Source organism: Manduca sexta, chromosome 9 (assembly GCF_014839805.1).
Source record: "Manduca sexta isolate Smith_Timp_Sample1 chromosome 9, JHU_Msex_v1.0, whole genome shotgun sequence".
NCBI classification, from domain to species: Eukaryota; Metazoa; Arthropoda; class Insecta; order Lepidoptera; family Sphingidae; genus Manduca; species Manduca sexta.
In genome coordinates this window covers 2,030,305-2,056,820 of record NC_051123.1, presented here as the reverse complement: position 1 = coordinate 2,056,820, position 26,516 = coordinate 2,030,305, and the positions used below count along the sequence as shown (strand labels likewise).

General features: G+C 34.6%; 2 protein-coding genes across 8 annotated transcripts in view; one reads left to right on the top strand and one right to left on the bottom strand.

The window, feature by feature from the left end:
* The window catches only part of LOC115442657 (rabphilin-3A), a 54,459-nt gene extending 52,061 nt beyond the window's left edge, over positions 1-2,398 (bottom strand). Inside the window, exon 1 of the mRNA XM_037436915.1 lies at positions 1,905-2,398. Coding sequence (XP_037292812.1) covers positions 1,905-1,972 — 68 coding nt within the window. The 5' untranslated portion in view covers positions 1,973-2,398. The remainder of the gene's footprint in view (positions 1-1,904) is intronic.
* Positions 2,399-4,041: 1,643 nt separating this feature from the next.
* LOC115455632 (RILP-like protein homolog) overlaps positions 4,042-26,516 on the top strand; it is a 40,121-nt gene continuing 17,646 nt past the window's right edge. For all 7 annotated transcript variants that reach the window (XM_030184266.2, XM_030184265.2, XM_030184267.2 and 4 more), the window contains exons 1-3: positions 4,042-4,437; positions 15,716-15,833; positions 16,309-16,448. In XM_030184266.2, coding sequence (XP_030040126.1) covers positions 4,138-4,437; positions 15,716-15,833; positions 16,309-16,448 — 558 coding nt within the window. In that variant the 5' untranslated portion in view covers positions 4,042-4,137. The remainder of the gene's footprint in view (positions 4,438-15,715; positions 15,834-16,308; positions 16,449-26,516) is intronic.

Below are 26,516 nucleotides of genomic sequence, written 5' to 3'. Positions count from 1 at the left end.
ATTTTTCAGTTTGGACCGGTAGTTCCTGAGATTAGCGCGTTCAAACAAACAAACAAACTCTTCAGCTTTATATAATAGTATAGATTTAATTTTGATGTTTGTGATTGGTCGAGAGACCAATCCATCAGTCACGTGTTAGTCTCTCAACCAATCATAATAAAACGATACGGAGCCGTTTTTTTCAAATGACTGATGATGAAGGCGATCCCGGTTAAATACTCCTTCATGCGACGGAAACAGCGTCGCGAGCTAATTACATTGTTCTATACACGTGTACACGAGCTCTATGCTATCTTTAAACCTTCCGCAATGCTAAATACACGGCTAAAAAGGGTTTCAGTTTTCGAAGCATTAATATAGGCTACCAGAGAAACGTTTAGAAACACCCCCCTCCCTTCCACTGCTAAACACCCCTATATAATAAAAGGTATGGTATTAGCTGTATTAAATACTTAACATAAATTCAATGTCTTAAGTATGCCAGTGTGAAATTTTGAAAAGTGCTTTGACAAATATTGTTCCGTTGCTCGCGAAACGGTTAAAGCGCGAATAGTGTCGTGATTAGGCAATTTTATTTGCGGCGGGGTCTGGGATAGGCATTTCTCAGAATAAATTCTTAATTTTATTAAAGGTATTTTTTGTAACATAAACTGTTTGCTTGACCATCACCCCAGGCACTGCGTGACCATGAATGTTGTTTTCGAAACATTAGGAGAAGAAATAAAAAAAAAAATCACGCTAAAATCCGTAGAGTAGTTTTATTCCAAAATTCCCACTGTTTTCTTTCGACATAGAATTTGTCCTATATGCAAGCCTTGTTTTTTGTGACTTTCATAACTCGTTTCGCAGTTCCTGCATTTGCCCCTGACACATTAATATGTCTTACTTTTGCATTGTAGTTTAATGATTTGTCGCGGACCCTTAAAAACTGAAAATAGATGCCTGCTTATAAGAACTTGGGTTGGAAAAAACTACACTTGTTATTTACTATTTATTATATTTACTCCATGAGTTGAGCTCTAAGGAGAGCCCTTCGTTAATTTTGTAATATAAAAAGGAACTACATTTAGTAGCGTATTAATAATAATATAACATTTTTGTTTATTTAAATGCTAAGAAGTATAATGGAACTCCAGACCGGAAGCACTGACCCTATTTAGAAAAATCGTTCAAAACATATTCTTAAACGGTTGCAAGTTAAAAGATAAATTGTAGACAATACTTACTAAGTTTATAATTAATAAATTGTTCGCCATTATTCTTCTATTAATTTATTGAAGCACTTTTGCATGACTACACTAGTTTGTTATTTTAAAGTTAAAAGAAAATGTTTCTTTGACGATAGAACGCAAAGGAAACTTAATACGATAAGTTTTAATTAGAGTTCGAGTATAAACTATGAGCGGAATGTTCATTTTGTATTGCTGGAAGGAATTTTTACCACATTTTTCTTGTTTCATGAGCAAAGGAATCAATAATTATACGTCTTGAGATTTTCTTAGATTTTTTACTATTATCTAACAGATAAACTAAATCATATTATTAAACAGTTAGTTTACCAGCTTACCCTTCACTTTAAGTTGTATTGATAACATCTTTCAATATCTATCAACTTCCGTTGTTAAAGAGATTGTGCAATAAACGGAATCAATTTATTTTATTCTAAATTGTACTCTAATATAATGTATTGTTCAAGAGCGTCACAAAATAACAAAGCATTTTTAAAATAAGTCAGTACTAACTACTTAAGTTTGACTGAAGTATAAAAGGAATTAGATAGTCAATTTCACACAAGTAGACAAACTAAATAAAATTAAGTACTTAAGAAAAAGGGAAGTTGAAAACTTCTAAAAATAAACAAACAGCACTTATCAACGGAAAAGTTTAATAAAAAATATACTCACTTGGCTCTCAAAGAAAGTTGTCTGTCGTTCGGGCACACATATTTACTGGCTTTACTCGGTTGATTCATCACACAAAATCAAATTAAAAAAATAAAATATTGTTTATAAATCGCTGTAAGTGTCGCGCCGCGCGTTCTCGCCTGTTGATTCCATCCAACTGTTGCTTCGCGCGTGGCGAGAGCTTATAATCGATATTTTAACAACGCACTTGAAAAGTAACATCATGTTGCAAATAGCGACATCCCTTTATCAGTGAGATAAAGAGGATGTAACCAAGCTTCATGTATATTATGTATGAGGCATGTAACATGTGGGTTTAAAACATTCTGTGGTTAGATACAGGGTAGGTAAACTAATTCGGCATTTAACTTTTCTAAATATTGTGATATTATACTTATGTTAATTTCCAACTGTTTAATTTCAGATAAATTGCTGTTTTTTTCACAAATATGCTTGTCTAAAATATATAACAATTAGGTAAGTATCTCGAGATAAAAATAACATTTAAATAAAGCGTTATGTACAGCGTTTTGAATCAGATGGAGTTATCATTCAGAAGTTAGCACTTAGCATGTTAGGGATGTCCATTTCTGATGCAATTTCTGTACCAATTTCGATAGCAGAAATTAAAAAAAGGTAACACCGTTTTTTAGAAAAAGTAATACGATTTTTTTTTATTCTAAGCAAGAAACATAGTATTTTAGTATGATGTAAATAAAAACATGTATTATTGTTTGAAAAGTCTAAACGTACTAATTCAATATTGCATGTGTAATGACGAGTATCCGAACGTAGACAGAGAAAGTAATATCTTTGTCTCTTTTATGATATAGTGTTGTGCGTAGTTCGTATAATTAAAATCGATTAAAATATTCGTTTTACACGTTTCACAGATTTTTTTTTCAGTTTTACTGTAATTTGTTTGTAGTTGTTATGTTAACACAATTAAAGCTGTAAAATTCAAATATCTATATCGGCCAGTGTTTATTATATTATCTTATCAAGATAATAAAATAATAACAGAATTCTAGTAATCCTTTCAAATAGCTCTTAAAAATTAACAAAGCAATTAGATTTTAAAATCCCTTTGAAATTGGAAAAAGGTGTTTATTTGTCAGATAACAAAAAAACAAGCACTAATAAGCAAAATTTATCATTTTCCTTATAACGCCCATATGCCTAATAACGGTTAGTACGATAATCTAATACTACTCATGTGTGATGCAGTTATAGGATGGGATTACAAAATATTATGACGTTAATAAAATTAATCGGCTCTCCTTGCACGAAATTGCTATCTATGTATATTTACAACTACTAGTAACGATGATAGAAAAAGAACGTTATCCTTGTCTTGTGATAATAATGCAACCATTATTATTTTTCTGATATGTTTCCTATAAGCCACTACACTACCTATAATACGTACAGATGTTTCTAATTCTATATTTTATCCTGAGGGTACTACATGGCCTCAATCTAAAATTTAGAAATTTAGACCAGGATTCCAACACATTATCATAATTTAGATTCTAAATTATGATAATGTGTTGGAATCCTGGTTTGGGTACAAAAATAATTGTGACTGGGTTTTTATTAGAGAATTACTCAGACTCTTTACAGAGACCGCAAATTGCTTATATGATGCATTTGTGCCTCGAAAAACACGTAAAGCCGTTGGTCCTGCACCTGATCTCTCACCGGTACTGTTGGATTGCCATCTCACCGGACTATGAGTGTGAAGGAACAGAGGGCGTATTACACTACACACACTTGTGCACGATAATATCTCCTGCGTACCTCGTTGATCTACGTAGAGATTGGCTGCCGTGACCGAAATTCACCTAGGAAGGATTCATTTAAAATTTACAATACAATAAACGTATCTAATATTTTGTTTAAACGTTTTATATCCAATTAAAACATGACAATATTATGCTGATAGAGATAAGTTTTTTATATTTGATTTTTTTCGGTAATATAAAACGATTGGGTGAAATAAATCTAGAAATATATGAATTTCATTTTAATATTCACAATATACAATAATCGATTTTTTTTTACTATTCATCGATACATACAATCGATTCGTATAACTCAGTCGGCAACCCTATTTAACTGTCCAGATTTTGACATTTCACTTTTCAGTAATGATGGCGCATCTGCGAAAGGTGTATTTAGTGTAACATTTTATTTTTATATACGGCTGTGAAGTGAAAACAAAGTGATATTAATGCCGTACCGTAGGCGTTTCTCCGCCAAGATGCAGGATTTCGAAGACGACGTCACCGTCGTTGACGTATACGACTTAGCATCGGACATTGGCAAGGAATGTGAGATAATTATCGAGAAATACGGCCCTGACGCCGTAACAGCGCTTCTGCCGAAGGTGATAAACGCGCTAGAGTTGCTGGAGAATCTGGCCGTTAGGAATGAGAAAGAGAATCAAGCGCTGCAGGAGCTTACAGCGAAGATATCGCAGCTGGAAAACGACAAGATCGAGAAGGCGGAATACAGACAGCGCTTCGAAAAAGTAAGTAGAGGTCACTGTTAGGTAAATTGGTACTTATTAGTATATATTGCGTGTTTAATAGATACTTAGTCGAATGCGCGAATAGTGTGCAATTTCGTCATCCGAATGCATTGAATGCAGTTGCAAAAGAATGCAGCGGTTAGTTGCACGACGTGACACAAGTGTGCAAAATGTTGTTCATGTTACAATAATTGCTTTTTATGAGTTGTTTTTTTTTGTTCTGTCACTGTGTGGCCAGTGTCTGCTTGCAAGTGATGTGTCATAGCTTCAGGCCAATTTAACACAGGTATGATCTTAAAGATATGGTTTTATTATAATTCTGTACAATACATTCGTGATTATGTATCAGGAATCTGTACAGTTTAATTACAATTAGCCGTGTTTCTTTTTGTTGATATAACAATGAGCTCCGTTGCATTATTGAGTTTAATCTCATTAAGAATATTGTAACATAGATTACAAAATGTTGCCTATAATTTATGAAGATAGGATCAAAAATAGTGTGTGTAACTTCGTAATTTAATTTTGGTTTACATAAAACAGGTTTATGTAGCTATATTTACCCATAAAAGCTTCCTGCTGAGAACTATATAGGTTCTAGGTAGGTATAGATACAGTATATTTAGATACCTTTCAACCGCTATTTAGTATTTCATAGAATACATGTAATTAGCTAATTAATTGTTACCTACACTATGTTATTTATAAAGTTAAAACTCTGTAAGATTTCCTTAAAAGAAATAACCAGAAGTAATGTAAGAACTATAGAACAATAATCATATAAATTATAATCCAATCAATACATTTGCAACATCTTTGACTGTTGTAAAATAATTTATTTAATTCATAAATATGTGAATTTAAGTGATGATAACCAATGTGGAAAAACAGAGCGACATGGTCATGATATTATCAATTATCTTAAATAAACATAAATAGGCAAATTTTTATACAGAATATCTACTGATAATTGGTATAATTCTTTAATATTGAACACTGGTTTGTATCCATAACATCATAGGGTAGTCGTAAAGTATATTCAAATATGAAATTTATTGTCATATGTGTTTTGTAAGATTCCTAACATAACACTTGTAATAATCAAAGTATAACTAAAAAACTAAATGTTTAACTTGGCACTATAATCCTATTTCCAGGCACTAAGTTATGAGTAAAAAAAAACTGATTAGTTAAACACTCTAAACAATAAAGTTAGTTAACAAGAAATAAAAATTTAAAATGGCCCTAATGGACATTGCAATAATGGTGTAAATTAACTGATACTATCTAATGTTATGTCATAAAGAGCTTTCACCGTCCGTCTGTTATGAAATGTGTGACTTTCACTTGCTTTTATCACTTTTTGACAGCATTTTAATTATCAACTATTTGTAGACCTCAATTTGCACTCTATATTACCAATTACATATTTAAATAAATACTATTTAAGATTTATTAACCAATATGTATTAAATATAAAACTTTGGTATTGGTTTATGATTTTTTTACTAATATAAATGGTCATAAAATTTATTGGTTTATAAAATATCCATTCTAGTAATTTCTGTGATGACTAAAACACAAGTATTTGTCGGTTTCTCAAACCAATGATTGCTCAGACATTTTAATGTTTCAAATAGTTTTGAAACTAACCGCATATCATTTTAATAGGTAATCTGTAATGCAAGAAAGTATGTCAGAACATTCATTATTTTCTAAACATTACAGACTATACATTACGGTACTTTGTATTTTATTGAATTTCTTATTTAAGAGAATAAAACCTATAATTAAAGATATTAAGGCGATTGCTAGTGAAAGTACTTTTTAAATTGCTCTGATGTTTTGAGATGTTGATAGACAAACTAGACATACATTATGTAAGGTTAAATGTTAATTTTGCAGTCTTTCTGTTTCACTGTCGCCCTCCATTCATTCTTATTGCCGATATATATTAACTTATAAACACAGATTGCATTTACTTCCTGTAAAGCGTGGGTAAGTCACAAATAAAAAGCTATTAATTTAATAGTTACCAATGTCACTGACATCTTTCTTATAGTAAACAAATGTGAGATAAAATAGTGTCATGCATTATTTATTGAAAGTTAGATAAGCATTGTTTTAAAGAAATATAAACTTCCCAACAATGACCTAGAGATATTCTTCATGTTATCATCTGTTGTGTGAGTTTGAATGAATTTGATTTAGCCCAAAACTATTGCAAATGGTTGACATTTTCCGTGGATTTCCCCTCACTAAACCATAGCTACAATGAAGCCAAAAAAAAATTAGATTTGTTTGTTAAATATATTTAAAGTCAGTTCAGAATAGTCCATAGTTGTAAATAAAATGTGTCATAAATATTTTTGATATATTCATTGCAAAAAAAATCTTTCTTTAGCATGTATAGACTGGGGATAACGTCTCAGACAAAGCTGGCTCAGTTAGTTACAAACGCATATCTAAATTGCCTATTTCCTGAATGTACTGCGCATGACTATAGATATTTATTACACTTGTGTATTGTGTGCGTAGACCTGTTGAAATTGAATCAGTAGAAATCAGTTTATGTACCTAGGTGAAGGTTGTGATAAGGAATTTAATGAGTAATATACTTGCATTTAGACTGCCTCATTGGCGTGGTTATATTACAATACGGCAGTGCTGAAGTCTCGCGTTCGATCCCCAGTGAAACTAATATTGGATGTTTTTACTCGTATCAGCCCGGAGTCAGGAATTAGTGGCCGATATGGCGATAGGCTCGCCCCCTAATCATGGGTCGGAATATATTTTGGTGTTCTTAGGCGACTATTGAACTGTCTATTATTTTTCTTTCACCCAACGGTGTCGAATATAACATTCATTTGAACAAGCCTTATATTTCATAGGTAGGAAGGATGTCATCTATGACGTCATTTTCCGCTAAGTTCGCCATCGGTTCAAGATAATTATGGGATTTCTTTGCATATTGATTTATTATGATAAAACAATTTTACGGAATTTATCGCGGTGTTTAAAATTATAGTTTTCTCCCAACGTTTCGAAGACCTTATCTTTCGTGGTGCATTCAAAAAGTTCGAATCCGGATTTTGCCCTAAGATAGTTTCTTAGTGTACTAAAATATCAGTCAACGTCGGATTACTGTGAAATATTTATACATCTATCGAGGAAAATGATTTATACTGTACACAAGATTTGTAATAGCGTGGTTCTATTAGCTAGATGTGTGTTTATTCATAAGGGATAATAGTTTTCGATATGGCAAAGTATATACAGTTGTACGCAAGGTGTAAAACCCGCCATAGTGGCCCAGGTTAGTGCGTCAAACTCTAGGATCAGTTTATGTATATCAGTTTTCCAACAGAGGTATAATTGTGTTAAGCGGTCAGGAATCATCTCTTTTTAGTCGACATTAGACTCCACTCCAATTACCATAAGGTGCAGGTCAATTTGCCAACACATTTGTTGCTAAATACGCAGCGTAGAATCTCGACCAACGCGAGACGTAGCAATTGTCATAATTATGTCACATTCTTTCCTGATATTGCCGCGTTTTATAACAGAATTCAATATCTTATCAAACAATTTGGCCAGTCACTATCTACCCATAAAGGAAAGAGAGCAGATCGTTGCAATTATATTGCGTTATCGCTCAATCACAGTTTAGTATATGTAATATAAACATAAAAGCAATTATGTTGGCTTTACAAGTAACAGCATGTTTGACAATATTGCTTGACGTACTTTCTTGCTGTAGATTAGAAATATAATTGCATAGTTTTATTATAGTTTAAATAAGCTGAGATTTACTAATACTTGTCTATTATAGAGGTATAACAGAAGAGTTGGTTTGATGCGTAGTCTTTTCAAATGTCTTGCAAAAATGTTGTTGACTGCCTTGTGTATGTTATGTAAAGAATGGAGAGGGAAATGCTCCGTCTTCTCCAGCGCTATCAACAGAACAACTAAATTCTTATATTAACTGAATGACAGAAACATGCTTTTAAAGTCTCCTGTGTGCATTTTAAAAATAAACAATATCAAGAATTGTGTTCGGACAATAAAATTCAATCAACAGTCTCAATAAAAGGAATTACGTATGCTGCAAATGGTCAAGCATTCTTGTCAAAATTGATTGACATTCAATGCTTCTCCCGATTCTACAGAGGCCATTAAATTCACATTTGCATGGCACAATTGTGTTTTTATCGAACTCGGTGTAATCAACATTTTCTCGTTACTATAATGATATCGTCATGATTGATATATTAGCGTTTTGTTTGTCAAACCGTTAGCTAGATATTGTAAAGCGTTATCAATTTAGAATAATAGGTGGTATATTGTTATATTAGGCCGAAGTTAGAATCATTGCGATGTAAGTCAAAGTCCAAATAAAAAAGAAAGATGGATTTTTTAAATTAATTCATTTATAAAGCCGAATATTTTTTTTGCTTACAATGTAGTTATTTTCGTGCTAATAGTGTCTCGTCATAAACAAAAATGTACTTACATTATCATTATTTTTAATTTAATTTACATATAAGTTTGATAGGTATAACTCTCTATTATGTAGATAACGTCTAAAACTCGAAAGCCAGGCATAACAATAAGTCATAAACAATAACTTGACACATGAGTCCCAAATAAACGCGTAAGTCGTTGTATTTCGATGTTTGTGATTGGTCGAGAGATCAATGCGTTAGTCACGTGTTAGCATCTCAACCAATCACAATCACGGAGTCGTGTCGTGTTTTCTTGTTCTCAACCAATCACAATCACGGAGTCGTGTCGTGTTTTCTTGCAACATTACAAGCACAGTACACTTACTAATCTAGACTGTCACGTGAAATCAAAACGATAAACGCTAACAATATTAAAATTGAACTATTTTCCGGATTTTATCGCCATTTTAATTATTTTAGTTTTTCTCCCGACGTTTCGAAGAGTTTGCATTCCGTAATTAAAACCGCGATAAAATCCGAAAAATAGTTTAATTTTAATGTATTACATTCGCGTAAATATAAGAAATCATTACGCTAACAATATTGTCTAATTTAATAATCTGACTAATCTAAGTCACATGATGATAATCCTCCATTATCTTGTTTAGTATATCTATTATAGGACCAAATGTTCTTGGGATTAAAATAGCGATTTATTTATTTAGTACTAGCTGACCCGAGACGTTGTCCTGTCTTAACTATGAATTGGGACACGCATTCTGTCAATCACTGACAGTTATGTAAAATAATATTGTCGTTTTCTTAAATTTTCTAATGTTCGTTAAATTTCCTTATTTTTTTCTTTCATAAGAACTTTCTGACAACAATTAACACAACAAAATAGAATTAGGGTTGTCCGTTCACGCGTGATGCGTTGACCAAGTCAAATGGGAATTCAATTTTATAGATTTAGGAAACTCACAAAATAATTAAAACTGAATATACACAACAAAAATAAAATTTAACAAAGTTTCCAACAAAAGCTAATACTAGAAGAAAGTGAACAGAAATAGATACAAATGAATACAAGTTAACAAAAATAACTTACTGATTACAATTATTGAAATTTGAATTATATAATTTAAAAATAATTTATTACTATAAATCAACTCGCATTGCAATCTTTAGACATAACTGCGTTCTCAAATCGAGGAAATGATTCTAAAAACATATCTATGTCGAAGAAAAATATATTATAATTATGTTATTTTAATAACATGAGGATGAGGGAATAAATAAGGACTATAAAGGTAATGTTGACAAAAATGCATCAAAATAATAAATGCGGGAATACGAAGTTATTACTTGTCAGAACTGGGAGATGGTCGTCTCGCATAGCTAAAGTATTTTCACCGAGATGAAACAACGAGATAGTACTTGTAATTAATTTCCTGTCGTGCCACTTTCCAAGGAATACTAGAACACCATTGCCATTTACTTTCACACAAGGCCATTCCGAAAATGGATTTAGTAATAGCTATAATTGTAATCAGGTATTATAAGCCATACTCTAACATATCAAACGACAAATGTCATGACACACATACGTATTATTGAATCTATACATATTATAAAACAAAGTTCCCTTTTCTGTCTTTTTTTATTGCTTTGAATGACGAGACGAGCTTGCCGTTCGTCTGATGGTAAGCGATACGACCACCCATAAACATTAGAAACACCATCTAACACCTTGAATTACAGTATTGTTTGGTATTCCACTGCGCTCGCCATCGCCAGGAGTTTTCCGGAATATTTTTTTTCCGACTTACTTGATATGTGTATATATTATGACCAAATTACACAAAATCATTATAAATTGTAGCCTATGTGATATTCTGATGTATAACCAATATTACTGTAAAGTTTCATCTAAATCCGTTCAGTAGTTTTTTCGTGAAAGAGGAACAAACATACATCCATATATCCATACATTAATCCTCACAAACTTACGTATTTATAATATTAGTATGGTACCTGTCATATCGAAATATCATAATCAGAATGTTTCCTACTTATATAAGGAAATATTTTCTCTTGTCGTGCGGAAGATTGTAGAGATGAAACGGATACCGGCTTCCTAACGAGTATCCGCCGTATCCGATCGAATGGCGTCAGAGATCCGAGGTCTGACTAATCGGAAATGTAATAATGGATCTATAGATATAAAAAAACAACCTTTAAAGATATATTAATAATAATAATATCAGCCCTGTATTATATACTTGCCCACTGCTGAACACGGGCCACCTCTACTACTAAGAGGGATTAGGCCTTAGTCCACCACGCTGGCCTAGTGCAGATTGGTAGACTTCACACACCTTTGAAATTACTATAGAGAACTTCTCAGATGTGCAGGTTTCCTCACGATGTTTTACTTCACCGTTAAAGCGAACAATAAATTCATAAAGAATATACACATGTTTTTAGAAGAGTCAGAAGTGTGTGCCCTTGGTATTTGAACCTGCGGACATTCGTCTTGGCAGTCCGTTCCACACCCAACTAGGCTATCGCCGCTTATAAAGATATATTAGTCTTAGATAAATCACGTTTAAAGCACGTAAACGTTGGTTCTGCGCCTGATCTGTCTCCAATCATGTCTGTCGTCTCACCGGACTATGAGAGTGAAGGAACAGAAAGCATACCTGTGCACACACTTGTATACTATAATATCTCCTGCATACTCGGTTGACCTCCGTTGAGATTGGCCGCCGTGGTCGAAATTCATTTAGGAAGGAATCATCAAATCGAGTTAAAAAACATTAAAAATAAATTTATTAATAAACCCACACATTGTTGCCCGACTAGAGTTATCATAACTGTCATTTGCTTATTATGCTGGTACACGCTTTCTTGAAATGATAACGTACGGTCGACATTGACGGAATATTTACTGTCGAATTTGATGCAGGATTCACCTTCCTTTTATCTTAGTGTGCCAGGAAAAACCCAAATGCGATACTAAAATGCCTTTCTTTTAGTTTGCTGTGAAAATAACATCGACGTGTCAATTTTCTTTTTCAGAAATAGTCTGATATGGAATTGTGTTGTTATATTTTTTTTATACGTGCAGGCAAAGTGACTACTGCACCTGATGGTAAGTGGAGTGGGGTCCAATAGAATCTCGACTGAAAATGATTACCCCTCGACAGTCTACACAATTTTGCCGGCCTGTTGGTACCGGATATACACAGGCTGATCCCGGAACGCGACATACGTGGGCCAGTATGGCGGGTTTTAACACCTTGTGTACGGTGGTCTCTATCCGGGCGGATATGAAATATATCTTACCACCAGCAAAATTACCCTGCATGTAGAGTTTATAAAATAGATTGCCTTTGTGTTGTAGTTGTATTGCATACACGTAATCACGCTGGAGTCTCAGATTTGATCCCCGGTTTAGGCAAAAAAAATTGAGTTTTTTTTAAGTATTATACCTGATTAATACCCATAATCTTGTCTCGTTTTATATGACTTCAATAGCTAGCGGTATGGTTGTGATACTCCTCTGCATACCCTAGAAAACGGGGAATAGCGTGATGCTATATATACGTTAGTTTTATAAAGCGGGATACGTAATACGCGTCCCGAGTTCAATAAAGTCGGGATTAGGACGTCTGCCGGTTTAATGTTCCCCTCATTGTGAATGGAAGCCTTTTAAAGGTTTTTTTATACAAACAGTAACATGAATGTGACACTGAATGACAGGGTAGTCCAATTATCACATGCATAGCTTTATACCTCGCTCCTTTTTTTTGGGTAGACAGAGTTGTTGTACCCATATATGTCGGGTCCCATGTACTGGACGGTTTGTTTTTTATTTTGTTATTTGCCATAATTTAAGAAGGTTATCTTTTTGGAGTTGGTTGTAAACTAAAATTGGGAAATAGTACTTCCGTTATATAAGTATCTTCTATATCTATGATAATATAAAGCTAAAGAGTTTGTTCGTTTAAAAACGCTAATCTTGGGGCGGAAAAGTTCTGGAGTGGCGACCACGAACCGGAAGACGCAGCGTAGGCAGGCCCTCTACGAGATGGACCGAGGACCTGGTGAGAGTCGCCGGAGTCCGATGGACGAGGGCGGCCCAGAACCGATCCCTATGGCGCTTAATGGGAAAGGCCTATGTCCAACAGTGGACGGTTCCCGGCTGAAAAGGATGAATCTTGGGAACTGCTAAACCGATTATGACTTTTTTCACTAATATGAAGATACATTACTCTTGAGTGCTATAGGTTTCACGCGGGCGGAGCCGCAGCTAAAAGCTAGTCCTGTATTAAAAGTACTATGTAGTTAATTTAGAATTGTAATATAACAGTAATTTTAAGAAATACATTATTTTATAGTCATACTTACAAAGTTTAAGAATGTACATTGTATGCAAATATATTTTACATAACCAAGCGATGGATAAGTCCATTTTACGCTTGGTAAAATTGAATCGTTGAGAAAATAGCAAGCACGAGAATAATAGTCTGTGAATTTATAATATTCTTACGTTACGTTTACACGCGTGTTGAGGCTTGGCAGACTTCCACAAGCACGAAGCGATTACAAACGCTTGGATGCCATTCACATTTCTTTTTTATTATTTTGAATGGCGACACGAGTTTGTCCCATAAACAGTGGAAAGACCATCCAACACCTTGAATTACAAAGTATTGTTTGGTATTCCACTGCGCTCGCCAACCTGAGACATGAGATGTTAAGTCTTATCTCCAGTAGTTACTGGCTACAATTTCCTTCAAACCGGAACACAACAGTGACTTCAAACTGCAGAAATAGACATTGCAGTGGTACCTACCCAGGCGGACTCTCACATATGACAGACCACCTGTATACACGCAGCAAACGCTTGCAAGCTTCTTTTGATCTGTCTTCAAAACGCACACCAGCCCAGATCTGCGACAAGCTGACGCAGGCCAAGCCGAACACCCCGTTCACACGCCTGCTTGTGGACACGTCTTGTCAAAACTTGCCAAGTGTAAACGCAACATTACAAGTGTGAGGTAAATTACGTAATGGAAGAATATATTATTCATTCATGGCATTGTTTGAGTGTTTTTGTTATCATAAACAACATTTTCGTTGTTGAATTATGTTTATACATCGCGTTATCTACGATAACAATTTACATACTTATGTGTTTGATGAATACAATGTTTTGGGATATTGAAATAGAAACAGTTCGAATTAGAATTTCAGTGTGTTTTTAAAACATAACAAAACACACATCATGTTTTTTTTCCCGAAGGGGTAGGCATACTGGGCCATATATAATATAATAATATCAGCCCTGTATTATATAATTGCCCATTGCTGATCACGGGCCTCCTCTACTACTGAGAGGGATTAGGCCTTCGTCCACCACGCTGGCCTAGTGCGGATTGGTAGACTTCACACATCTTCGAAATTCCTATAGAGAACTTCTCAGATGTGCAGGTTTCCTCACGATGTCTTCCTTCACCGTTGAAGCAAACGATAAATTCACAAAGAATACACACATGATTTTAGAAAAGTCAGAGTTGTGCCCTTGGGATTTGAACCTGCGGACATTCGTCTTGGCAGTCCGTTCCACACCCAACTAGCCTATCGCCGCTTATTAATTAATTTATTAATTATTAAAATGAATAATTAAATATCAACTACCAGTACAGCCTAAAGTTGTTTGTCTACATTTATTCTATCAAATAGATTATTACACATCGATTATTCCTTTGAAGTGATATTTATTCTTTGCATACTTGCTCGATTCCCCCCCTTTTCATTGAAAATGAAGATATTCTGAAGCCGACGTTTGAACCAAAAACATAACAATATTCTGCGAGCCAACAAACAACTTTCCCTTTAAATTTTCAGACAATATATCTCGAATGATCTAAAAGTATGAGCGAGACCTTGAAATTGAGTCACGCTTTGAAAACAATCATGCAAAACTGCAAAAGTAATTGTTTATTTGAAATGTATGTATTGTTTCGCGGTATGTATGAGTATTTGCACTTGTACGTGTTCTACGATGTTCTAGAAAGATATTTTTCTCTTGGAGTGATTGTTCTTGAATACTTACTGCGTTGGCTCAGCGGCCTTGGATTCCGAAACGAGAGTCCTCCAGCTGTTCCTGTGCTGTGCCAGTTCTTGCCAGTTACTGGCTTGAAGTTGGTGCAGGTCACCTTCCACCAAATCGCTCCAGAGGTTTCTGGAACGTCCCACCGGCCGGCGGCTTGTTGGTCGACTCAGATATGCACCATTACGTTCCCATCTTCTCCCATGCGCTCCAGATGGCCAAGCCTTGAATGTTGATGTTCTTGAATGGATATATTTTTTCTAACATGGGAACATAATACACTAGAATTGGTATTAAGCATAATATATTCTCCAATTATTTAAATATTGTAGACGGATGTTGCGTCCTTTGACTCTTTCCAGTATTATGACGGGTATTATGGTATTATGCTGATTGAAATGTAAATATGTAATTGTGCTTAGCCGAAATCAATAAAGTATTTTTATCGATCCAGAAAATAAACCAAACACTTAAACCTTACTCTGATTAGTCAATTTCCGTGATGAATTCGGAGATATGGATTAAGGATTAATTTCTATATTATTTGAACGATTTTTCTTTTACAAATTAATATTACGTCATATAATTTCAATATCATCTAGTATCCAAATATCAATATATTTTTTTAGTTTTTCTTCTTTTCATGTGTAGCTATAAGTGACAAAATCGCTAGACCATTCAAAGGTATATAAAACAGTTTTTCTTTTTATAGGAAATAGAAGCAATCGAAGAACAATGGCGGACGGAGTCAGCAGAGCTGGTCACAGCGGTGGCCAGGCTTCAGGAGGAGAACAAACGCCTACGGCGGACCATCAACGCACCCGCGGACGGTGAGTTTATCTAGAAATTTCTGTTCAGCAGGAATAGTCCTTTGCAGCGGTTTACATTAAAGGAAAGGAGATCTTCTACAAAGTATTTTTTAGTTTAGGAAACTCCACTCTAAATTATGAGTATTATAGTTAGTAAAATGGGCCGCCGAGGCCGCGGCTTCGATTGAGTAGTCTAAATACATTTGGAAGTTAAATGTTTATGTTAATGTTGTTGGTTTCTAGTAAAGGCATTTTGTCTCAATATTGCTCGCAATATTATTAAAAAAAAAGTGATGATGGGTACCAACTACTACTACAATTAGTACCACGTTGTGCTGCTTGTTTTTAAAATTCGATCGAAAGAATTTCAATTTGGTTGGTGATGCTATTATTTCTGGAGTTACTAACCGTGGTGATAACCATCAGGCGAGTTTACTCGTCGTCGTCAATAAACAATTCATCCCACCGATCCTGGCTAATAAGGGTGTACTGCCAGGCACGAGCGCGCCGCCGTCTCCTGCTAGGGAACACGACCAGGAGGTGCTATCACGGCTGAGCAGCACAGCGGAGAAGCAGCGCGCCACGCTGCGCCTGCAAGAGGTGCAGCTGCAAGAGAAGCAACAGCAGATTGACAGCGTGAGTAGTATTCTAGAATGTTCTGTTTTTGCTAGATGTTCCTGAGCTTCTAGTACGCCCTGAAGTTGGGGTGAATATACTAAGAAATATGGACGTTGCTACTTCAGAGGGGATTTTAAGATATGCCGGTTAGTAGGAAATTGTAGCCAGTGGATTTGACATGGCGAGCACACTGGAATACCAAACAATACTTTGTAATTCAAGGTGTTGGTGTTTCTACTGTTTATGGACGGTGGTATCGCGTACCATCAGGGGAACGGCAAGCTCGTCTCGTTATTCAACGAAAAAAAGATACGTCCATAATTACCGGCCGCTTTCAATAAACGATCTTAATCTTTGATTTGATACCGGGAATAAAACAATCAAAATAAGTCACTTTTAAGCATATCTAAAACCTTTGTTGTGATTGGTTCATTTGGGCGATGGATCGAAAAAGCTATCAGGAACGTATATTCGAAAAGGCAGTAAGCCAATTGTGACCGGTCGGTGAGAATGTGAATATCGCCTTTATTCCTAGGTATTTTGAGTAAATAGGGTTCTTATTTCGTATTTTTTGGTCATAATTTACATGGTTTGCTGGTTCGCAGACTAAAATAATTAAATTTACTAAGTACGTGTTTTGTATAAATATAAAATTCGCTGCCAAAACTGCAGTCGTACTTTTCGTGCTAGAATCGGTCTGTCACCAGCGTAGGTGTATATCCTCGCATCTTCAACGTTAGTTATGAAATCATCTCACGTAGATGTTAATTGCCAATGATGATGATAATTATAGTTTTATTGAATGTTAAATTAAATTGTAAACAAATAAGAAGGGACAAATAAGAAACAAAAATATTTTGCGACATTTTTTAATTTTTTATACATTTTTTCGAGCATCGAGTCAGTTTTAAAGTATTTTATTCGTTTTAACATATTTGTAACAATCAATATAGTCCATTGAAAAGTTACATTTGGGGTTGCGTTTTTTAGAGGACGCAATTTTATTTTTTAGAAGTGTAGGGGGGGTCAGTGTAAGTTTGGCCGCCATCTTGGGTTGAAATGGTTTTTACGATGTATCTATTAAACTATTTATCTAAAAAAAAATTATAAACATTTTTGTTGCAAATTAAATTCTCTACAACTTTGGTCCAGTAACTTTTGTCGTAGAACTATAAATAAAAAAGTTATAAGCAAAAATGTTAAGCAATTGCTTCATCTGTCCCAAAGCGATTCAGGATCCAAGTAATTCGCGTACAAGCCGACAACCGCGGGTTTGTGTTGTACGTATTATGAACCTTATAAACACACGTTCTGATGACGTTGCAATGGACATTGCTTAACATTGAATTTCTTAACATTTTCGCTTATAACTTTTTTATTTATAGTTCTACGACAAAAGTTACTAGACCAAAGTTGTAGAGAATTTAATTTGCAACAAAAAATGTTCATAATTTTTTTTTGTCAGATAAATAGTTTTAAGAGATACATCGTAAAAACCATTTCAAACCAAGATGGCGGCCGTGGGACAAGGGTGGCGACCCCACAAACTTGGTTTTAGCTTTACACTGACCCCCCCTACACTTCTAAAAAATAAAATTGCGTCCTCTAAAAAACGCAAGGTAAGGCCTAAAAAATGTAACATTTCAATGGACTAATACAATTGTAATGGTAATTAAAAACACGCATCAACTACTAGGCAATCATAGATCGATCAATTTACGGGACAGAGCATGTTCCGCCGAGATATTTTAAAATGTGCCTAAATACGGAACATCTGGCAACACTATACAAGACACAAATATTAGGTATATTATTGTCTAATACATATCCTTGTATATATTATACATCCTTGGAAAATACTTGTGGAATACAAACAATATGTTAGATAAAGTAGCACACACAATGTTAGAATAGCATCAGTAAAGTAAATATGCAAGATTCTCATTCGTATGTTGATTTTGGTTTGTGATGCAAATAGTTGTGGATTCACGATCTTAATGCAAAGACGAGTAGATCTAGTTTACAATAACACGTTTAAGTTTTAGATGAAAAGCAAATAGAAATTTAATTTACGTGGTTCTCTTTTTAGCTAGGTATGTAATATTTTCGTAGTAATGTAGCGCCATTTTCAGCAAAGCGGCTGAGAAGACTCATAACTCTTGACTGTTTTTTTTTTTATTTGGAGTTCAGAATTCATGTTTTTTTTTTATTGATATTTAACCCTGAATTTTGTATGCAAATATTTATTTACAATAAACATATTATACTATATAAAATATCATTATGGTCGAATGATAAAGAAAAGAACTATTTAGCAAGTCAATATTGTAGTCAAATGATAACCTATTGAATTTTTATGATCCGGGAAGTTAAATTGTAACCAAATAATTTCATTGGCTATTTATTGATTTATTTTGTTTGTTATCAAGGAAGTTTTTTTTTATTAAATTTACCTGATATAGTCATTTCCGATCGGATTATCTATTTCTTTGTGAATCTTTATCAGTTTTGTATGAAACGTCATGTGATGATTTTTTCATAAATTATATAGACACACTTTTTATTTTTCAAATTCCACGTAACTTGTCCTCACAAAATAGGCATGAATACTTAACCTTGATTACATTAAACGCTCCCGCTCACTCGCTCGCGTCCGCCTCCGCCCCCGCTACCGCTACCGCCTATGAAATCTCCCTAAATGTCGCCAAACATTTCCTCTTGCATTACATCATCTTTTTCTCGGACGCCTTTCCCTCGCAATCTGAAACGCGAGACGTAACGTAAGCAAACATAATCACACCTGTGGATTTTCCACGCTTTATTACCTTGGTAATAGGGTCGAGAATGTCATGTGAATAAGCAGTCGTAAACCGACCTCGATAAGAATTTCTATATAGACTCGCCTTTTATGAAGGTGTTAATGTCAGGCAATTTTGTTTGGGGTTCTCTAAAGGCTATAGTTGTATATATATATTTTATTGATTATCCGTCGATTTCGATAAGCGATCCGTATTTCAATCTTTGATCCGATCTCGAGAAAACACCAATTATAAGTAATTTGTAAGCACGTCAATGGAACTTTAAGTCTGAGTGGTTCATTATCTTGGGCGATCGATAAAAGTTTGGGGTCACTTATTGAAATTGACGGTATACTTGGTTGATATTTGAATAACGCTGTTTGGATGATAGAAAAATGATCAAATTTCATGGTTATATAAAATTACCTGTCCAAAATTCATGTGAGACTATATAGACATATTCAAAGATTGTTAATAGCTAGAAGTTTCTAAATGGTATTTCCTTTAATGTTTCATATTTTAACAAATGTTTCATATTTTAAGAACTTGTAAATGTGAGACAAACCATAGAATATGGCAGCAATTAAATTTTATAAGCAATTTTAACCGTTTCCTCAATTAACTCTTGGTCTCTCGTGGCTCGCCGGCGAGCCAAGACAGCTACATGACATTTGCGTGTGTCACGGGATTATAACCTTATATACTACATAATAAGGTTATTTTTCCGTCACACGCGTAGCTGTCAATGTTTGGCGGCAAACATTCAGCTACCTGTACATATTTGAAAATAAAATTTTGACAAGTCATGACGGGTTAAATTCTTGCAAATACTTACGTGTTTTGACAGTTTTCGAAATAATAATGAAAAATCTAGTCTTCTAAGAAGTGGCAGCCCTAACTATGCCCTTTAGAACGAGACGAGTACACCCGAACTCCGAACTAAATTGGGTCAATGAAGAACATCCCTAATTCAATTTGTCACACAATTTAGCGAGAGATAAGTTCCATTAATAAACTATTAATCATTGTACAGGCGCAACTCGAGTATATTTCACCCAAATCCGTTCAGAAATTTCTGTGCTTACTCTTTATACAAGCACGGCAGTTAGCCCACTGCGCCTGACGGTAAGTGGAGTGAGGTTCAGATAGTATCTGACGACTGATGATTATTCCTCGTCAGTCGACATAATTATACTGACTTGTTTGAAACAAATGGCGGAGCCAAGACGCCTTTCTACAATAGTTTACTCCAATAGGCCGTTAGGTCCTCTGCCTTCAGATGCAATTAAACAATGCCATGACTGCCTTGTAATGTTTGATTTAATGTATATGTATATTATTTAGATTCTGCAAGCTAACGAGTTCTTAAAATCCCAATTACAAACTGGTGGTACGTCTCTCATATGTGAGAGTCTGCCTGGGCAGGTAGCACCGCAATGTCTATTTTATCCGCAAAGCAGCAGTGTGTAGCCACTGTTGTGTTCCGGTTTGATGAACATTGTAGCCAGTAACTACTGTACAAAAGACTTAACATCTCATGTCTCAGGATGGCGAGCGCAGTGGAATACCAAACAATACTTTTTAATTTAAGTTGTTGGATGTTGTTTCTACTGTTTATGGACGGTCGTATTGCTTGCCATCAGGCAATGGTAAGCTCGTCTCGTCACTAATAACAAAATACAAATAACCTACCATCAACCACCACATCCAAATATCTTTACAAACTTGCCTTTATGAAGTCACATTTGATTTACTATTATTTAACGTGTTACTGTGCATATGTATGTAAACTTGTTGTATATATTTGTACACATATTTGAATAAAAACGTCGACATATAAGTACTACGTACTAGATTTGACGTTCCGAATATTCACTGTGTTTAACTGAATTGAACTGCAATCCGTTCAAACTGACTTTAGTATGGTCAATATTGACAGCTTGTGGTTGTGTACGGAGTGGCGCTCATGATATAAGAACTCGAGTCTAAGTATAAACCTATAGAAAATAATAGTCAAATAAGTAAAATTATTTGTTGTTCAAGTGAATAAATAGGTTATAACAGTGACGTTTTGGTTGCTATTTTAGTTCAGATTTTGAACAAATAGTTTATGTGGACGTTCGAGTCTGTAGAATTTACGTCAATGAATAAAAATGTATAATTTTATTCAAATGTTTGTACATGTATACAAATACATATCGTGTTTACTAAATACATGTTTGAACACGTTATTCATGTTGATGTTTATTTTAGAAACGAGTTTTTTTTTTGCATTCCATTTTGTTCTAGCTGTTTGGCATTTGAAAATATGAATAACTAGGTTTTGCTGGCGGCTTCGGTCTTGCGAAAGAGCTTCTTTTGATGGGTCACATTGTGCAGTTTTCTTTCGTAATTTCGCTTATAATGGTATATCCTTGTTAACAAATTTCATCAAATTCGTACAGCGTTTCTGCATTTACTTGTAACAAATTTCTTAACATAATTACGCATTTATTTTAAGTAAGAAGTAAAATGGGTATTGAAACCACGATTATTATTTTCGTAGGCGAAAATTCCAAGATATAAATTACATCAAAGTTCGTAATAAAATCAGATTTTTAATTAAACCCCGCCGCAAAAAAAAAATATTTTAAAAAATAAAATATGATGTACTTTAATTGTTATAAGTATTAACTTAGTAATATTGTGACGCAAGCGTCTTAGTATCGGAGCACCGTCTTAATTACACCAAAAACGTTTTGCCGATAATATTCTAAGAATGGACAATAATTTACTATATTTTTGTTTATCATTTCCTTTGGGTTTTTCACAGGAGTCGCGAAAGAAGATAAATTATATGTTTTCGATGTAAACAATATTTGTATGTTCATTTAAAGAGATTTTTTTATTATTCTCTATTCTTATATATTTTATATAATGTTGTTTTTTTTTTGTTAATCTTTAGTATTTAAAACCTTTTAGTAAATATTAAAAACCTAAATTGTCGGCCATTAATAATTAGTAAGATTTATTACATTCTGTAAAAATATTAAATTCGAATTATTCATTTGATCGAATAGCAATCCGAGTGATTGTTTAATCGATATGTGGAAATGAATATAAACGCTGTAAAATGCACCGCGGGTCCGACCGGGCGCATCTGTGCGGAATAAATTGTTTGCAATGTAGCCCATGCCAGGGCTAGCGAACATTTACCGCTGGCGTGCAATATATCGTCTAAACCAGGGGTTGTAAATGTCTTTCCGTTCGCGATGACGACGTTCTAAAAAACAAAGAGGCATAAAAACCGATCCGAATACTGGCTGTCGGAAAATTGTTCGAATCGATTGGTATTTAGGTTTGAAATTGGAAATCTGGTTCGAAATTCAAATTCGGTTTTCAAACTATTTAACGGTATATCGTTACGTGTCTTATGTTTTTGTTTGTGTGCCAAAGGTTGACGTTATCTGTTCTGTGTTTTATGCATTCCGAAACACTGGGCTCAGATGTTTTGGATTGTTTTATGTTTGTCTACATTGATAAAAGGGTAAAATTTGTGAGTGTGATGTAGTTGAAAATGTAGGGAGATGTTGATCGAATTTTGAAAAAAATTTAGCTACATTATCACTGAGTGCTAGGCTACTTTTTATCCTGGGACGGGCTATTAGGCAAGCGGAACCGGGAACAAAAACTAGTTTTATATCAAAGGTTTTAACTCGTCTACTTTACATATACAGACATATCTGGTTTGGTTGGTTATCTCTTGCTGATATTGACACAAATATGCATTTAACAATGTATGATTACTATACATTGTTTGTAAACATTTTCAGCAATTAATATATGTTATTGTATTGCTTCCTTTGTTTTTAAATATTGAACAATTAAACCCGTCTCGGTGTCAGATGTCATCGGCATTTAAGATGTTGTTGAAATTACAAATAATCTTTATGTATTTCCTTAGCGATTACAAAATTTATTAAGCTTTATTCAAGTTGCACACCGTACATGACTAATGGGAAAACTCAGAGGGCAAACCAGGGAACCTTCTCTTCGCCGAGCCTATCATTTTCATGATGGGAGACAACCCTAAACGATCAAAAAAATTATTAATCGTCATGCAGGATTAACATGTTTAATGGGATAACGCAAAGGCAGAAATAGTGCGTCCACTCTTCGCCGAGCCCTATCATTTTATCATGACAGACAACAACCTTAACGATTACAAAGTTTATCAATCGTCATGTAAGATTTACATATTTAATAGGATAACCCAGAGGGCGGAAATAGTGCGTCCACTCCTCGCTAAGCTTATAATTTCTGATAGGAGACAACCCTATTGCGATACTTCCTCCAACTTCTAATCCTAATCCATTCAAAGGGTTTTTACACTAACCGCTGTTTTCAATAAACGATACTAATCCCGTTTTCGATCCATCGCGAAAATTGACCAGTCAGAACGAAGTATTTTTTGACATCTTCACAAATGACTTATTTTGATTGGTTTATTTTCGGTATCAGATCGACTAAGATTGAAATCATATTTGAACGATCGTAAATCAATTAATTATAGATATCTCTAAAAGATTATCCGACGGAAAACCCGCCACAATGACTCACATACAATTATCGTCTGTAGATACATAGATATAAAGTATATTATGCATAATGGAGGCCGCAGTCCCGCTCTCCCGAACGGAATTTAGTATTCAGTAACAAGCTGGCGAGAAAGTTTTTCCATCAAGTTTATTTTTTTATCAGGCCAAGTGACTAGGGAAGGTTGTGGGTTTGGTGACAACCCTGATCGATAAAATAGTCAGTGATATTGGCTTGGCTATGTTTAATGCTCTGGTTATTTTAAAATTGCAATCAGAGCTTCCTTTCTCAAGGTTGAACCCGTAATCTGCAGTTTTAATAGTTAGGCCGGGCAAGTTAAAAGGTCTCCTGTTTTAAAACTTATCGGAAGTAGCAACCCTAGCTTCAATTGATGGTGTACGGAGTAGTCCAAAGATAAGGCTGAACCCATAAACTACGGGTATAAATAGTTAATAGCCGGACTAGCTAAAGGTTCTTCGGGTTTGATATTTGAAGGTAGCAGCCCTAGCTACAACTGATGGTGTATGAAGTAGTCCAATATCTCACGTATTAAACGAGAAATGAATAGTATAAATTATTTACACTGATACAAAATGACAAAGATCTAGCTTCTTATATGGGCGCGACAAAGTGCACCTGATGTAGTGGAGTAGAAAAAGTTAGAATGTCAAATGACGAGAGGTGATTACCCCTTGCCAGTCGACACAATTATGCCGGCCTGTTTGAAACTGAGTATACACAGGCTGATCCCAAACGCGACACACTTACATGGGCCACTATAGCGGGTTTTATAACTTTTGTACGATGGTCGCTATTAGGGCGGATACGTGTATCCTACCACCAGTAACTGAGACTGTACTTCGGCTAAACCATTACAGATATAGTAATAAGACCTTTAGTTAACAAAAATAATAATTTTAACATCAGCGTTGTCTAAAACAAGTGGTTCATCCCCGAAAATGCGCCGTTATTTACCACTGTAGAAGTTTAATTTGGTTTAATTAAAGGAGGTCGGTGAAGGACGGAGCTCTTTTGAAATACGATTATTCGTAACTACGTTAATTTTGCGTCGTTAAAATTTTCAGCGAGAGTACGCGTATTTTATTCATAGAGAAGAGGTTTGCTTGGCAGGTAAAGTGGGTTATATTATAAGGCCTTGTTAGTTAGGGACGGTAATATGGCAGACTGCTATAGCTTAGTAGGTGTGCCTTTTCTGTGAAACATTGACACATGTTACACGTTACTACAAAGTATACAGCGTGCCATGCTATCATGCTTGTTAAGTAATCGCATTAATCGATGAATAGTTTTGGATGAAATTTGGCACATAGATAGACATTGATAAATTAATTTTGGGATTAACGTTCCGTAGGGTAGGGCGGGGCCAAAAGGTCCAATTTCACATCTAGCAATTACATTGTGAAAATCAAACCTACTACAACAAAACAAACAACACATATGAAACAAACAATTATCGAACTATGTTTGGCTCAATTCTTGGTTGATTCATCATTATAGAAATATATATTTTTACTGTTTTTCTAGACATTGTAATCTGTCTCTTTTTGCCCCATAGTAGGGGTAAAAAGGGACAGCGAGGAGGCAAAAAGGTCCAATATTTCGTTCTTAATTTTAAAGGGTTTAATGAAATAATAACTACATATAATTTAATTAAAATTTAAATTTAAATTTAATGGAAATCAAAAGTATATTTGTTTTTTCAATAAACAAAAAAATAACACATGAGGTTATCATTATTACAAAAAAAATATAATCTCTTCATTGAAGTATAATTAAATTTAATCAGTCTTAATCAAATAACAATATATTTTTGGAAAATATAAAGTCTTATTTATCAATTCTAACTATCTTAACACTTTAATTAATATTCAGTCTCAGATGAAGAACAAAATTAAACAAATCAGCACTTAAAATTTTACAATATTAAACATAGATATTTAAACTCTTATAAAACAAAAATAATTCGCGGTTGGGGTAAAAAGGTCCAACCGGACCTTTTTACCCCAACCGCGTGTGAGTATTTATAGAGGTTATACAAAAAAAAACATTCAGTCTACCTTAAAAATGACTATAAACATTTAAAAACAATTAAATAACGTATAATAAAAAACTATTTCCAGGCATCGTTAACTTAAAAACAGTCCTTGAAACCAAAAATATTCAAAACGAAAAAAATACTTACGTCAAAATTTGGAAACGCGACCGTGTATCTCCCGCAAGCGACGTCTCCCGACGGCCAGCGATAGCGCGTTCCTCCCCTCGCGCCCGCATCTTTACACTTGTGTCATTAGCAACAACGATACGTCACTTGTTTTTGAGATATTAGTGGTGGACCTTTTTACCCGCGGACCTTTAAGCCCCGTTCTACCCTACATATTCTCGTCTGGAAAAATGCGCAATGCTACTTTTACTCACGAATAAGGCTTTTACATGCGTAAAGCCGGGTAAAATATCTAGCAAGTAAATAAAAACCCTCTCGTCACACTTTTCGGCCTTCACAAAGAGCTAAGCAACCAATGTGGGTAACATAATTAAAAAGTCCGCCGGTCAAAGAAAGTCCGGTCGGCGCCCAGCGGCCCTCGTCTCCTCTTTGACGTCTGAGTATTGCGGGATAAATTTAATTTACGCGCCGAGTGAGCTTGTGCTAGAAAAAAGTCATTTCGGACTTATTGGCCGAGTTTGAATTCAATAT